The sequence below is a fragment of the Zootermopsis nevadensis genome, unplaced genomic scaffold (genome assembly GCF_977971745.1).
Source record: "Zootermopsis nevadensis isolate Lab colony 2312 unplaced genomic scaffold, Znev_1.0 Znev_ptg000025l, whole genome shotgun sequence".
Lineage (NCBI taxonomy): Eukaryota > Metazoa > Arthropoda > Insecta > Blattodea > Termopsidae > Zootermopsis > Zootermopsis nevadensis.
In genome coordinates this window covers 7,481,131-7,498,051 of record NW_028259157.1, presented here as the reverse complement: position 1 = coordinate 7,498,051, position 16,921 = coordinate 7,481,131, and the positions used below count along the sequence as shown (strand labels likewise).

Here is a 16,921-nt window from a genome sequence, read left to right as displayed (position 1 = left end):
CATGATTTCTGATTTGATATTGCCTCCATCAGCAGATTGCTGTGATGTCTGCTGTGCATTATACGGTTTTGGTAGCCAGAAATAACAGCTGGTGTTGAAGAGGGACTTTCTATGCATTTAAACTTTTCTTTTTTTTGGGGGGGGGGGAATGAGTTGGTGGTTATAGAGTAAATTAGATCGTTGCAACCATCTAATCGTTTAGTACGTTTGCTACCGCTGAAGATAGATGCCAGCATAATACATTTACATTTACGTAAGCTCGTGAAATACACCACGTGTATTGCCAACCTGTAGCACGTAAAATCACACTTGGTTTTATAACGATCAAGTTTTGAGTTTGTCTTACAAGCCATATCATGGATTCCAGTTTTTAAGGTTAGAATTGGAAGGCAAGCAATCTACTTTATTTTACAGGTTTCATAACTAATATTACTGACTTTATATAAGTAATGTGACATGCGTAGTATTCATATTGCTTAATCAACGATCGAAGTCTACTTTTGCACACATTGAATAGCTAAAGCAAACGAAATTAAATCGCTGTTCCTCATTGCAATGAACACACATCAGTCAGTCTAATGTTGATACAATCTGTGGTGAAATAGTTTCTCGTGTAATTATTATATCTAGCTATTTGTAATGGGTTAAAAAAGCAGTATATACAAGTACGTACGGGAATTTCTTTCCGAAGGTTGGGGGGGGAAGTGTACTTGTAATATGTATAACTTTAGCTTTCGGTTGAGAGCAAGTGTTTGGTGTTAAACGTCAGTTACCATTTTCATTGTGGATACTGGTGATAAGTTTGAGCAAACTGTAAAGACCATGAATTGTTTACAAGCTTCAGTGCTTGTGTTAAAAAGACTCGGGAGATAGAGTGGGATACCATATTTGATCTAGCCCTTTTAAGTAATATGATTGTTATATTGTAAATTATGTAATGGGGAGGTGCCATTTATGATGGAAGAAAAGTGCACAATGTGGAGAGTACAGATATTTGTTAGGTGTCGTTTGTGGAGAGTGCAGTTTGTGGGTTAGCAAGCACTTCCAGTATGTCATAAAAACTGGCTGCAGAAGTCAATGACCTAAATAAAGAGAGTTATATATGCAGTGAGGTCACAGTAGGGTCTGAATCATTCTCTGTTTCTTGCCCAGTGTTTTTAATTTTCGATTTTTCGGGCATGTTACTGGTAATGGATATTCTCCCTTTCATTCAAGCCAGGTGTCAGATTATGACATCCATGGATTACACAAGTTCTGCAATGGAAAATCCATTACCATTACACTAGGGCTCAAGATAGAGTCCAGTGGCAGGCTTTTGTGAAGGTGGGTTCCTTAAAGAAAGTGGGTTATTCTTTGACAAGCCGAGTAACAATCGACTTTTCAAAGAATATTCTGTGTCATTGAGTGAGTGACCTTTAGACCAGTTCTTTATTTAAAATACAATTGATACATGAAAAGATCAGTTGCAACTCAACTGTATCACAGAAGTATATACATATTGGTTGATTACCTGGCTAGCAAATACAATAAAAGGAAACTTTGTATGTAAACATAAGTATACGTTTAATACTGAACTTAAGCTAATTTTAATTGGGAGTTGAAATTTTTCATCACCACCTTGGACGGCATTTGGGCTTCAATCAGGCCTGCTGACAGTCAGGGTGGACATTTGTGTTTTGTTGCATGGTACAGAATGTGCTTTTCAATCTGTATGTGACAAATCACTATAAATGAAATCTTTTGTTTTACAAGGTAAAGTTATCCTGAAGCTTATTTGCCAAATACAAATAAAACTATAGTTCAGGGCTACCGAGAACATATTAATACTTTTATCAGGTAAGGAAATATGTGTGACAGTGAAAGATATTATTATAAATAATTCAGACATGTCAAACAGAAAAAGGATTGACTTCTGTGAAATCAAATATGTCTGACAGAATAAAATACTAGGCTGTCAGTCATTGTTAAACTCAATTAGATTTATAATACAGTATAATTGACCTTAAAATGAAGTTCTCATTCATAACAAACGTTTTGAAAAACTGTCACATACTAACCAAAAAAAATCAGTCTTGAGGGGTGACTCAACAAGTTGACGATGCCATCACTACTGACCCAAGGGCTCTATAAAGGAAAGCCTTCTTGCAGGAACACCCTGAAAAAAGAAAGGATAAAAATATACAATAGTATTTGGGCATAGGTTATCTGATGTTTGAATTGTCTGTGGCACTGTACGTCCTGCAACATAAGAGGGGCCTTGCTATAGAATTGGGAAGCTGGAAGTGTGGATGCATCTTCATAAGTTACCTTTCTCTAAATCTTGAATGTCATGAGATTTTTTATTGCAATATGTATATAAAATGAGCCAGTGTAGCTCAGTCAGTATAGTGACTGGCTATGAACTGGACAACCGGGGTTCGATTCCTGACGGAGCAGAGGATTTTTCCTGTAGACTGCATCCAGATCGGCTCTGGGTCCCACCCAGCCTCCTATCCAGTGGGTGCCAGGGTCCTTTCCTGGGGGTGAAGCATGGCCGGGGCATGATGCTGACTACTCACCCCCATCTATGCTGAGGTCAAGAATGAGTAGGAGCTATACCCCTCCCCCCCCAAGCACCTACATGGCGAATAGTGGGACAGCTTAACTTAAATGTTATTTTCAAACATAGTGATATTTTTTTCACAAGTCATTAAGCTTTTCAATATGGTTGTCATAAAGTAGTAAAAATAAAGATGTGTAATGAGTATGTTAGATGACAGAATGAAATCAGTCACAACAAATTTGTGATTAATTTTAACTATTTATATTCATGAATTTGTTTCACTCTTTATTGGCCTAAGTTTGAATTTTATTTCTGGTTCCTGCCTTCAATATGTTTTGTGTGCATAACAATAGAAGAAAACACTGGGCTAAGGAAGCATTGTAGTGTCGAAGTATTCATGTTCAGTTAGCTGAACACATGCTGCCATCTTAATTGATGTAACATCTGGCATCAAGATTCAGTATTGTGTTTGTTTCTTTGTTTGCTTGTGGATTCTGTATAATGTGATTTATAATTTCTGAGGGCTGTGGAGGTAAGCAATAATAGATTATATTTGTTTAAATCAAACTGGTTATTACCCATAGTTAAAATACTGGAAGAAACATAAAAAAATAATTATAGTATATTTTATAGATAGCAGGTATATCTGGTGTCTGGTCTTATATTTTTTTCAGTAACAATTCAAGGTGGAAGAAAGAGAGGGAAGCAGATAAAAGAATTGGAGGTATTTTCACCTCATAATGAAGATGGTAAATAATTGAATTTGGGTTGAAACTTTATAACTAAATACAGTAACTGTTTGGCTATTGCTGTATTTTCTTTTACTTTTATTTAGTATGGGCTCTTCGCCATATTTCTGCATGCAAGATCTGTTATGTGGTCTGAAGTTTTCTTCAAGTGTTACTTTCTTATAACTGAATTATATTGATCAACATTTGGAATTATTAAATAATAATCCATGGCGTAACAGCCCTCTGAGAGCCAAAGCCGACTAGCTGCAGGAATTACAGAAAACTTTCACCATCTGCATTAATTCCTACAGACCAATAGTATTTGCACTTTTCACATATATTTACCAACTGAAATTTAGTTTATGGGTAATGCCATATAAAAGATATAAATTTTAACATGACACTGCTCTGTAGATATTATGCATATACACATGTATCTGTGTGTGTATGGGTTTGTTTTTGCTGAGTATTTAATGACATTTCACTTCTCCCTATTGCCAAGATCTAGAATGCACACAGTTTTCCTGAACTTCAGAGTTTGCTTAGCATAAAATCACTTTACTTCTAACAAGGACATTATTCTTACTTACTAATGTAAATTTCATGTCAAGTGCTTTGTTATACAATCAGTGTTCATAATAACTAATTTACCTTTGGTCCTTTCTGTATTTAATAAAAAGTTTATTCTTGTGCATAGTCCAATCCAGTATCATACCCACACAGTGGCAAATCTTATTATGAAAAAAGTCATCATTGAAAACTGTACTTACTATGAACTCACCTGTCTTGCACTGGGTTTTTGAGGGAGGAAAAGACGTTGAAGATGACTGTCTTGTGGGTTGTAGTGTGTGGTCTTGTAGAAGTGACCAATGTTTCAGAAATACTTACTGCCACCATCAAGGCACAACATCCCAGAAGACAGTTATCTCCATGCTTGCCATCAAGAGAATCTGAAATCTTACTAAGACTGTTCTTTCTTTGGCACGGTTTTATTATTTATAAAACTAAATGTTTTTAATACTTTGAGTATTTTAATACCTAGCTGCATATCACACAGATATAATACAAAGACATTTAAGATTTTATATATTTTAAATGTATTCCATTTTTACAACCATGGTCATACCTACTAGAGATGACAAATCTGATACAAAAACTGGTGCTGACTGGATGTATGACGTAACATTACACGTAGCAAAACACTGTTTAGTGAAGCTGACTTTATTCTTACAACATGTCCAAATAAAACATTAATAAAATGTTATTTACATTTCCAGATGAAGTATAATGTTGGTATCCAAGTCAAAGACCAAACCCTGTTATTGATATGCAAGATTAATCTTTCTCAAAATCACATACTCTGGTTTACAGCTGATATCAGTTATGGGTATTTTATGAGTGTGGGACATAGATATAAACAAGCTGTAATCTGGACATTTCAACTACATCCTCGACGCTACCCTATGTGGTAGACAGATTTTAATTACACACCCACAATAGTGAAAATATGAGAAAATGTTTATATATTCAAGTAAATTGTATTTGCTAATACTAACAAAATTCAACATTTCTCTTAATACAATGTTATGGTGCCCAAAATGGTTATTTGGTCTGAGGTTTCCTAGAAGTGAATGGTAATGATAGGTATTCATGACACATTTTTCTCTTCTGATGATGTGACTGTCCCCTCCCCCAAAAGTCCTGGTTTCAAAATGTGTGGAACTCCCCCATATGTCTGCATAGTAGGGTACTAATATGTTGTCTCACCCAAAAATGATCCTGATATAAGCAGAAGGGTGGAAAACTCAGCCACACCACATGATTGATAGGAACTCAAATGTGCTACACATTTTTAAGTTTTTGCAACACTACCTTGTATTCTTGTCAACTGATAATATGTGTTTTGTCCAGGATGTTTAAAATTAATTCATGGGAGAATTGATAAATTCTTGAAAAACATTGAAAATTTAATGAAATGATCTGTAAAATCCCCAGGTCAATATATGAAAGAGAATTGATCATTAAATAATGGTAGTATTTCTTGTACATGTACAGCAGGTTGACATAAGCATACAAGTCTCCTTCCATTTGTGTGGTGGGCCTTTCCTCTTTGTTTATATCCGGATCATTCTTGAGTAAAGAGAGAATAGTTATAACAGGGACATCTTTGCCTTTATTGTTACCCTAACCTTAAACATATGCTTAAAAACTAATAAGCCACACAACCTATATATTATACACACAATGATATTTTATGGGTCAACTTTAAGAGTTGAGGTTAATTAAAAGTTTTTTGTAATTTGAAACAGTATTAAGATGTGTTTATTTCCATCAATCTACTCCAGAACTTATTTCCTTCTAATGCTTTGTTCCATATACAGTTTTTAAGATGCTCACCAATAATTACATATTATTTAAAAACACTTTCACCATTCCAACTTTAAAACTCAATTACTAAATTAGTTCTGACTAAGAGAGCTGGAAAATACGATTCTTTAATATGACAAAAAAGTAAACACTTTGATTTGGATACCAGGCACATAAACACTAGAACAGCAATGGAAGTCATTTGAGAGAAAATATATTTTTATTTTAACAAATTTCTGTGTGTCATGAAATTATAGAGAAATTCACCTCAGTCTACTTTATTGAAAATTATAAGGAACTGAATTACAACTGTTAATATCAAAGTTAAATTCAAAATAATTGTTTTACTCTTATCAGTTTTATACTTTTTAAATGAACTGTAAACTAATACAGCGAATTTTACAATGTATAGGCACTCTGTACTCTTCATGTAATAAACTGGTATTTGGTCACTTAAGTATGGTTGCATATTCTTAATATGCAGTAAAAACTTAGAAAGAAAATTAAAATTCTGGCTAAAGTGTACTAGTATTCACCACTGAACAATATAGAATTTCACACTACACATATGGAGGGCGTTGATTAACAAAAATCAGTTCCAAGTCTGCAACCTCTCATTGGGTTGGAACTTTAAAAAAAAAATATTCATAATATCTCGCTAAGAAAATAGTCTAAATTGCAGTAAGCAAATGAAGACATATATCTGACCTCTGGAAGAACATTTCTCTAAAGATAAAAGATTTGTAGACATCACTGACGATTGTTATTTACAGGAATTCAAACGCATGATATTAAGGCTTGCATTTACATTTTTGTTTCTTTAATTAAAAAAAGCTAGCTTTTTTAACATGTGGAATCAGCTCATCACAGAAACAGTTTTCTAATCACTGTTAAAGATGAGTGGAACTTGCTTTACCTGTATCTTATATGATTCACTAGACGTTTTATTCTCTGTTTTGAATGGAAAATGACAGGCCAAAGTAATTAACAAATGTATACAGCCTATTAAATATAAATATGAAATAAATTGCAATGTATGGTCAACTGAACTACTCATAAGCTGTAACACATGGTTGAGAAAGGTTAAGTGCTACACACACACACACACACACAATAATTTTTCCACTTGGTTATGGACTATAGTTGCATTCAAACAACATAAATTACAATTGTTAATTTTTGTCTTCATGGTCAACAGTGTTTTGAAGGAACATTCTGCCTTCATATTCAAGGTCCATATAGACCTTGAAGATTCAGAACACTGTTCATTTGTTAGGTACATTTGCAGCAGTGAATTACTTTTCATAGAGTTCAGTAAATGTCCATATAAAATAAAACTATGCTGTTAACCTGTTTGTGAAGAACAGTAAGCTGTCTCACATGGAACCTCCAGACTTAGAATATTTCAGGGGATTTCCAATGTATGACAGAGGGAATGTTCAGGCATGACCAATATCTTACTTTAATTGTTCTATTGGTTAAGGGGAGGACCAAAACTTGGGATTTGGTATGCAATGAGAATATGATGATAAGGCATTTCTTTAACAATAAATATAAGTGTAGCCATACTTTCACTTTTGTACTCAGCCCTACACAAGTTTCTTTCATTTTTTATGTTTTTATACTGCACTCACTCAGTTCCTGTGCAGAGTCATCTACAGAACAGTCAATGAAATTCTGAAAAATCATTTCTTTGTTCTTTGCAACCAATTTCTAATATTGCAGTGAAGTTAAGAATTGAGGAAGGAACCAAACCAATATATGGGTGACTCTTGTTATATGCACTTTTGCTATCAAGTTTTTTGCATGTCTGTGGTTTTATTTCAGTATCATATCCTATCTGTGGCCACGGTCGAAGTGCCACACAGGTCCTCTGAATTGTGCTCGCAGATTCACTGACTTGTCCCAACATTCTGACTCTGGGGACTACGGATTAAGGCCTCTTATGGTGGATCACTCAGGAAATCCATAGGTGTGTAATATGATTCCCATTTTACACATTCTCAATATACATGGTGAGTTGCAGGAATGCAACCTACACATATAACAAGAGTCACCTGTGCTGTAATTACATTGCTGTTAAAACACTCTTTTAAAATAGAAGTTTTATCAGTTTTGATAATTAATATAAAAACAAGATAAATCAAGTCATTAAGTAACTAGTTTCTCTACATATAATATATGGTTAATATATTTTATAACACACTATTTCTTTATAATGTTTTTTACTCTTAATAAAACACATTATTTACACTTCTCTTTTAAGAGAAAATATTTATAAATAAGTTCTTCAGGTATGTTTGCACCTTAGTTATACAATACTTTGGGGGGGATCAGGTTCTTTTATGAAAAAATAGTGGAAACACTTGACATGGAGAAATGTAGGAAGCAATCATAATTTATAAATCTACTATAAAACTATTTAGTTACTTAGTAAGAAAACAGATACTGATTAATATACACAGATTAACGTGCTCAGACTGTGGTCAACTTTGTTGTATAAAATCTTACATACCATGACCATGGCACATGCTATACTGTTACAATTGACTAGATCCTTTTAGGATTGAAAAGAAGCAGAAATGTCATGTTTTATTAAAGGGGTGAGATGATATTAGCCTGTATAACAGAATAATAGACTCATGGTATTTCTCATTTTATATATATATGTCATTTACATCTGCCACATGAGAAAATTTTGTCCCATTTGACAGAGGTTAAGTGTTGTTTATTATTTTATGTGTATCTTTAACTCTTCCAATATAACACTTCCATTGATTAAGGCCGGGCGCAAACGGAGCCACTAGTGGCTAAACACGACCACTAGTGGCCGCCACTTGTGGCTAAACACGACCACTAGCGGGATAAACAGTGGTCGGAGGCAGCCACAAGTAGTGAGACATGGCCACAACCGCAGCGAGTGGCCCGGTCGGGCCACTACGAACGCCGTGTCTGCGCTGAGTCTATTAAAACTCCGTACAAAATACAGACCGCAGCTTGTGGCGGCCACAAGTGGCTGTGGCTAGTGGCTCCATTTGCGCCCGGCCTAATACTATCTTTTCTTTTGGGTTCAAATAGTCATCACAGGATGAACAGACTTGACATTAATTTCAAACTATAAGTGCAGGTTTCACCCTGAACAGCTTTCCATTCTGATACTCCTACTCTTCTTTGCACAACAATTACTGATAACTGAATAACATTTAAAAATATATTAAAACTAGGAAACAGCACATTGCTATGTTCAACAATAATGAACATCATCTGATTTATTAATTTTAAGAACTGATATCATTTTTATCTACCATTCTGAGAATTTGAAGAGAAAACAAAAAATTTCACTGTAAGTGTTCTTAAAAGGATGAATGATTAGATTTAGACCTGTACCTCTTCATCTATGCATAAATTCATTAGTTATACATTCAGTAAAAAATTCTTAACACTCTACTGCCATGTGGGAAATTTCTCCATAAGTAAGATTTAAATGCTGCAAGATGAAGGTTGAGTGTGCAATAATTATTAGTATAATACTTATAACAGTGTAGGAATTAATAACTAACAGTCTCTTGTCTTAAATGTTTTTTAAAACATGAAAAAGAACATTAATTTTGAATACATTACAAAGAAACACATGATACAATACATCTTTAGTCATTATTATGTTCTTGGAATTTTAAATAAAAGTTACATTCCTTCAAACATACTAAGCATGTTATTAAAAAAGTCAATAAAACACTTCATTATAAAGTTCAGTAAAGAAACATAAAATTATTTACAGTATAACTAATGTCCTTAGTGCTGCTGTATCCATATTCTGTACCAGAAGTAGGTGCAACAGAGGTTGGGGGTTCCCTTACTCTTTAAATTTCACAGTGCTTTAAACTTCTGTTCAAGGGTGACATTTCTCTTTGAAAAATATCAATCAAAATCTGTTTAATTGTGTCTGTACTAATTAATTAAGATTAGCATTTATCTTCTAAACAGGTCTGTGTTTTCAGTTGTTGGGAAATCCATTGATTTGTAATCCTAAACAGAGAGAAACAAAGCACTAATTTTAGTATTTTACTACAAACATACCAATAAATGACATGCAGCTAAATAGATTAGACTCAAATCTAAAACTGGATTCAGATTGTTGCATGCCAGGAAAATTGACTAGATTACTACAATGTTTCTAGTAGTTCGGGCCGTCCCCAACAATGCAGGCAGTCTAAATGGCTTACCTAGGGGGAGGGGAACATGTAACTTTATGCTCATGAAGGAATTTTGATTTGATGAAATAACCATAAGACGCAATTTTTAATGACTGCCATCAGCTAATGGTCACTGTCAAAATATGGGTAACAGTGTGGAACATGGTTTGAATTCCCTTTAGCTGATCTGACCTAATTAGAAAAGAATCATGGGAACGAAAACAGCCTCAGCATATGGCATGGCACTGGCAAGAAATTTCTGCCCCAATCAAAACTGAAATTCATGGCACAGTGGTCTGCTGAGTACATTATCACTCATTTATATTGTTTATATCTTGTTATAAACTCTGTAATTACAGACTTAATTCTGAAATGGTCTAATAATTATTGTTTATGCTGAACAAAATAATGAAGTCAGAGAACTGCTGTATATGCATTTTTACTGTGGTGGAAGAAATGTAGCATTACAGAAGTTCTGGTTTTTAAAAACTTTAAGCATGCATGTGTTAGGACACAGGAAATGAAAAGATTTTGTTTTGCTGTGGAATTCACTTAACCGTTCTTCTGGAAGCTCTTTAATAATTGATGATCAAAAGATTGCCTTCAATGTACCTTTCAGATGAAGTTCTTGTAGTCGATGTGTGATTATATTAATAATTTCAGGGGGCTGAGTAGTAACATATGATAAGGTAACAACTGGTAAAAGTTTTACAGAATATCAGGTAAGTATTATAGTGATTTTACACCTGAAGAAGATAATGAAAAAAGAGATTTCTTGGTAATATCTGTTCCATTTTATTATGTTAGAATGTGAGTGTTTGTGATGCAGGTTGTAAGGAATTCGTATAAAAGAAAGAAAGGGAATATGGAGGTTATATAATATATTTTATGAAAATGATAAACACTATTGAAAAGAATTATGTATTATAATTATTACTATTAAATAATAAATAAATATTTACACATTTATGTATCAGAATTGGCTGAAAGAAAAGATTGTCAGGCACTGAGAAATAAGAGGGAGAAAAAGGAACTGTAGGACTTGATTTAAAAACATTCAACTGGGACACTTTATAAATGTAATTGTGAGAGTTCACAGTGTATAAAACTGCAGTGCAGTAACTGAAGTGAATGTATCCATACTGAGAAAGATAGAGATCCTATGTAAAATTCCCAAAAAAAGTGCATTATGTGCTAGTGATGGAAGTTGGGAGTGATGTTAGTGGTGAGAAAAATTACAGTTATAGTACACAGTTTCAGTAATTAAAGCACAGTCATTCCACCATATTCCACTAAAGACTATTCCAAAGATGTGATTAACTGTAGATTTAAACAGGATAAAACAGCATCTAAAATAATGTTAGTAAGAAGTAAACCAAGAATGGTTAATATGTACAGTAATCAAAAGTTATATCTCTTGTTCTTAAAAGCCTTTCTAGCTTACATAGTTCAAAAGAATTTCATAGTCTTTCTCAGTTCCATACAGTACTTCCACTCAAATGCTTACTAACTGTTAATATTTTTTAAATATTGTTCATGTACTCCCTTAAGTCTCAGAATAAAATTGTGGGCAGTAATGCTACAGAATTAGACACAGATGTAACAGTTTCATTTTATGATTATTTACAAGATTGGTAGCAGCTGTGTAAACATGATACAAAAATTTGTAACCTACCCGATGCATGTTGCGGTGATCCATGCCTTCTTCCAGCAATTCTACTTCCCAGTCTTCCCCATCCTCTGTTGGGTCAAAATTATACAGTGGCATCAGGTGGTGGCGTAGACGATCTAAGCGCTTCTTTCGTATGATGAAGTATACCTGCACCCAACAAGTGACACTATGAAAAGTCATATGGAGTCCATGGAGTAGTCTTCCTCGAGAAGCTGATAGTCATTCAGATATTCATAAAATTACCCACATGATATTGAACCTGAAGGTTATGATGCTGGTCGTCTGGATAATAATGCCATGTGGATTTGTAGGTTCATACCGGTGTTACTCCAAAACAGTGGTATCTACCCACAAGTTCACACAGCATTACTACCCAGACCAACTTGAAATATTTTCTGCCACGAGAACCTCAGATCTCAAACCTGAAGGTTCATTAATTTGTTCACAAGTGCTTGTCACCAGCCTGAGAAGAGTTTGTTGAAAAAAACTAGTGAAAGTAATAGCCAATGAGAGGGAATGAACCCTGGGCCTTGTGAATATGAAGTAGCATTGGTAATTCCTATGCAGCACCAGTTTGAATGTTGTCATTACTTGACAAACTTTGTGATGCTCTTTCAGAAGGGCATTGGATATCCTATTTTCACCTTCATTAAAGTATAGTACTATGTTACACTGAAGTATACTAATGACACAGTAGTTATTTAGTTCCCCAGAGAGCAGTGTGGTATATCAGTAATGATCTAGACTTATATTCTGAGGTAACAGAGTTTGAATCTTTGCAATATTACCAGATCTCCAACTGACTGTAACATGCTTTTCCTTATTCTCTTCAGATAAGTTCTGAGATAGTACCTTGAACACCTCATAAATCCTTTGCTATTCATCATTCATAATCATTTATCTGTTTAATTTAATTCTACATAACCTCTGAAAATGAAACAGCATCATTTACCTAAGAATCAATAAAAACAAATTACCATAACTGCTAGCAAGCAGAGGAGAATGAAGATACCCAAAGGAATGATTATGTATTGCATTCCTTGTGATTCATCTACACTGACAGTAGGTACAGAAGGCATGTTTGTAGCATTCACATCATCTGTGGATTGTAGAGGCGAAAGAGATGTTGGGACTCCAGTTGAAGAGGTTAGTATCATAGTAAAATTAAGTACTACATCACTCATTGCCACCATGGTATGACTAGCTGCAACAACAGCAGCAACAATAACAACAATAAATGAAAAAATGACGTCCTAACTTTATATTTTTAATATGAATTGAATGAATGGCTCCTTAGTTTTTAGTTGGCTCACTGAATAATTCAATACTCAGCTCTAAGAAATACAAATAATATTCCATGCAGCTGTACTTGACTCTGGCTACAGCCCCCATGCCAAAAGGATATCTTAAGTTAATGCTATACTGATGACTATAAATGATGTGCTATTAAGAAATCATCACTATCACTTTAAGAAAATGAAATTTTTACATCATATAAGTGTATAGCTGAACTTGAATGTCTATTAAAATCCATTACCAAGAACCAATAGTTCATCAAATTTGCACCAACCAGTACAGTTCAAATGCCACTTCTGAACAGCAGTAACCATGAATGAGTCTCACTTAACAACTATGCTAACAGAGACAATTACATTCTGTGAAGGAGTTGAGATATCTGCATCTAGCCACAACTTTTTATTGATTATTGAGCAACTAACATTAAGCATAACAGCTATATGCTAAATAAATTTATGATAAAAACTACCATCAGCAAAAATAATTAGTTCATGTCACACATGTACATCTATATGTGAAATAAGTTCTGTACTTGTATTATGACATATTCAACATCCTTTGGTTTAGCCTAAAGAAGGATCTATGGAATGTAAAGAAACTCACAACTCTCCAGAAGCACTATAACTATCACTTACTAGGACAGTGATATGTAAGAAATGTTTAATTTGTCATTGATTTTGCACACAATTACAAAATATACATAGGCTGACAAATTCTGAAGCTATATGGCATTAAACTGTGGATAACTTTCCAAATGTACATCAGAATTATTCAATAATTACAAACATATCAAAACATCCTGAGTACCCAGAGAAAATTTTCTGTTTCACATTTCTTTGTTAGGATGAATTTATAACCTAACTTCTCAGTAAATTTGGTTTGTTACATAAATATATTATGGATAAAGAGGAACCCTCAAAATGAAATGATTGTAGTAAATATGTGGAGATAATAATATGGCTCCCACCTCTGTGTGGACCTCTCATATTGATGGAGAAAGCAGTTTAAGATTCAAACTAGTAACAAAATCTTGTCAGCCATGTCTTGATACATTACTTGTCCATAACTGACAATCATAAAACAGAACTAAATAACAACCATTAGTAGTTATGAGGGAATGCAAACAATTACAATCATTTGCCAAGGTGATATGGCATTGTACGTGTATACTCAGAAGGACAAAACAGGTTGTGCATAATGTAACATCCCACAGCTGAGATAAACTTTCAAGCTCAGTATGTTCTTAGTCATCCATCTGTAGTACAATACAGTACTCAAACATGTTATTTATTAGGTGAAAAGTAATTTTCACAAGATGGGCATAAATAAAGGGCCACATTTTTAGATGTCACAGAAATAAGAACTGAAAAAATGCATACCAATCGAAAGTATGATTCTCACACACTACTACAGAATAAAATTACAGTACTACATATTCTTCACTGGCTTGTGAGGAATTTATAGGTTAATATTCCACTTATTTATACAATTGCCCAATAAATGGGAACGGCATTCTTCATACCACACATAACATTAGTCACTGAGAACCTACTAGCTAAAATAACAAATTATTAATACCTGTATTTCATTATAAACTGAGTAATGGCTAGATTTTATTTCAGAACTATTTGTTTACTCATTTTTAACCACCATTATTTATACTGCTTTGCTCATATTATTTCCGCCAGATAGGATCACAATCGTATTGCAGAGGATTGAATAAAGGTCGGGGAAGTTAGGCAGTGTCCTTTAAAGCGAAAATATTGTAAGTTTCACAAATTTAATTATAAAAATTGTAACTTCTCTGTGCCATATAGGCGTACGTCTTCACAGCGTGTGAGAGTAAATGTAAATGATCATTATGGATTGAATATCTGTAAATTTACAAGCAGTTTTCTGATGCAAGGTTACGCAGGGATGGGTCTTTTCTACAGTCGGCTCGACGTCATTTGTATAGAAGGCAACGAGCTATATCAGCCGTATTTTATTTGCATTGATTTGGGTGCGTACTGTACTAGTTGCGGATTAAAAAGTGATGAAGTATTCGGTTAATGTCTGAAAAAGTATTTGCACCATTGTTTTATGGTCATTAACAGTTTTTCCGCGCTGTCATATTCGATTTTGACACATGTGAACACGTCTATGAAAAATACAGTATATGTACGTGTTCGTCACATGGAGTCATATTTAGACGAATAATACAGCATTTTTATTTGTATGTAAATAGTGGAATTCGATGAAGTCAAGACATTGTTTTACAGCATATTTACGAGATGATTGGCGCATATGTTGTCAAAGTTTATGCAGTTTCACACATATTTGTACTTTGCAGAGTAGCTGACTGGTCTTTATATAATTTTCGTACAGTTTGTTCCATGTAGAGTATAGGTTTATATAAAGGGCTAATAAGAAAACTGCTTTTATATGTGTTGGTTGGTTGGGTTTGTGCCACTCTGCAACTTCCGTAGCTATCATGCACTGAGATCATGGTAAAGTGGTTAACACTCATGTTTCATATTTGTGAAGTCACTGGTTCAGATCTCATCCTAGAGACCTGATCTTTCTACTGAAGTGTTTCGTGGTTTTTCTGAGTGCCAGGATAGTACTTTATGTTAGGCCATGCCCCAATTTCATCTTTTAAATTAATCAAATAATTTGATGCTATATAGTCTGGCAGCATTATTAAATAAACCGCAGATAAAATCAAATATCATATTGTCAGCGTTGGAAATAATTTTGGCCATTGCATTTAAGTAGTCAGTGGTATTGAAATTTAAGTTCTTCACTTCACCTTAATATTGTAAACCCAAAGTGGGATTTAATAATATAGAAGAACTCTAATTTTGACTGGTATTAGGATTTATGGTTTCTGTGTTGACAGCTGTTTCGAGTTAAAGTGCAAAATACAGTTTGTATTCCATTATTATGCCATTTGACATGGTGGATTTGTATTCAACAGTCCTCCTTCCTGGCTTTGTTAGGTTTGGTAAGACCAGGTCAGCCTAGCCGAAATTAGATTAGGGGAACTTGTGCACAATTTTAGAATTGTAGTAGCCTTCAAAGTCCATATCTGGTTGCATGTGTAAATGGTAATGGTAATGTTACCAGTTTCTAAGCACCAAGCCATGAAGGTATGTAGTGAGTATGGATATAAGCTCTGCACATTGTTGGTCTTGGTGGAGGTTTGGGGGTCTTGGTAGGCCCCATAATGAGTTTGGACATGATGGCAAAAAAAGAAAGTTGACAGTGGAACCACAATTCCGGAGAATCCGACGTAAATATGTCTCTGTATTGTAATAAAATGTAATAATTATTATATAAGATAAGTACTTGTGATATTCTAAAACGTTTTTACCAGCACAAAATTATCTAGTCTACGACACACTTCTTCTACAAGCGATTCACAGCTCAGCTCTTTCCGCAATAACGAAAGCGGTTTGTTGACGGCAGTAATGTAACACAACAGTGCCAAGTAAACAGATGACGCAACAATTAGTTTATTAGGTAACATAACAGTGCATGCAGGAGTTCATATAAAAGCTGACCATTGTTGTCAGTCCATATTTACACATTGTTGATATGGATCTTACACAACTTCGTTACACATCTTCGTTATGCTTCTTTGCCGAATGACCCTTCCGCATAGACATATTTACATCAAAAAAGGTTCATTGCCAAGAATTGAGCCCCAGTAGTCTGTCCTGTAGCCTATCATTTTACTGATTGTTCTATCTTGGTTCACATTATGCATATTTGATTTACAGTACTAATTCTTGCTCTCATTATTATAATTTTTAGTGGACAACATAGAAAAATTTCAGACAAACTCAGATGTCCACAGTATAAGTGCAAGATATATAACTTTCATATGCCAAGTACTTAACTGAGTAAATATCAACAAGACGTTTACTATACTAGAATTAAGCTATTCAGTAATCTTCCCTCCACTATAACAAGCCTGAATCTCAATATAAAAGAGTTTAAGCCAGCACTAAAAGAGTATAGAATAGAATTTATTTACATTCCATAGATCCTTCATTGGCCTAAGCCAAGTATGTAGAACAGGTCATCTACTATCTCACTCCTACTCCATAGAAGAATTGTCTCAATCATAAAACCG

At 34.2% G+C, this 16,921-nt stretch overlaps 2 protein-coding genes and 1 long non-coding RNA gene across 14 annotated transcripts in view; 2 read left to right on the top strand and 1 right to left on the bottom strand.

Annotated features, from left to right (window-relative positions):
* Positions 1-1,409: 1,409 nt before the first annotated feature.
* On the bottom strand, positions 1,410-16,178 carry LOC110831354 (small integral membrane protein 29). Of its 5 annotated transcripts, XR_002543558.2 has the most exons (5): positions 14,380-14,601; positions 12,483-12,709; positions 11,509-11,652; positions 2,058-2,155; positions 1,410-1,707 (listed from the first exon to the last, which is right to left on the bottom strand). XR_002543558.2 is itself a non-coding variant. In XM_022067253.2 (4 exons), the coding sequence occupies exons 2-4, from the start codon at positions 12,696-12,698 to the stop codon at positions 2,108-2,110; spliced, it is 408 nt and encodes a 135-aa protein (XP_021922945.1). In that variant the 5' UTR covers positions 12,699-12,709; positions 14,380-14,601; the 3' UTR covers positions 1,410-2,107. The 5 variants fall into 5 exon arrangements, 4 of the variants coding, with proteins under 4 accessions (XP_021922945.1, XP_087211783.1, XP_021922942.1 ...); XM_022067253.2 differs by having other exon boundaries at positions 1,410-2,155; XM_087355657.1 differs by lacking the exons at positions 1,410-1,707; positions 2,058-2,155; positions 14,380-14,601 and adding exons at positions 4,239-9,666; positions 16,157-16,178.
* Positions 2,155-11,431, top strand: LOC110831356 (uncharacterized). Its single transcript, XR_002543559.2, has 2 exons — positions 2,155-3,291; positions 4,551-11,431. It is a non-coding gene; the product is annotated as an uncharacterized LOC110831356 (long non-coding RNA).
* Positions 14,498-16,921, top strand: part of LOC110831361 (Wnk kinase) — a 52,498-nt gene continuing 50,074 nt past the window's right edge. For 7 of the 8 annotated variants that reach the window (XM_022067264.2, XM_087355607.1, XM_087355606.1 and 4 more), the window contains exon 1: positions 14,498-14,566. The gene's annotated coding sequence lies outside the window, so the exon portion shown is untranslated. Of the gene's footprint in view, positions 14,567-14,695; positions 14,804-16,921 lie in introns of those variants that run through there. The other variant, XM_087355604.1, reaches the window with a different exon arrangement.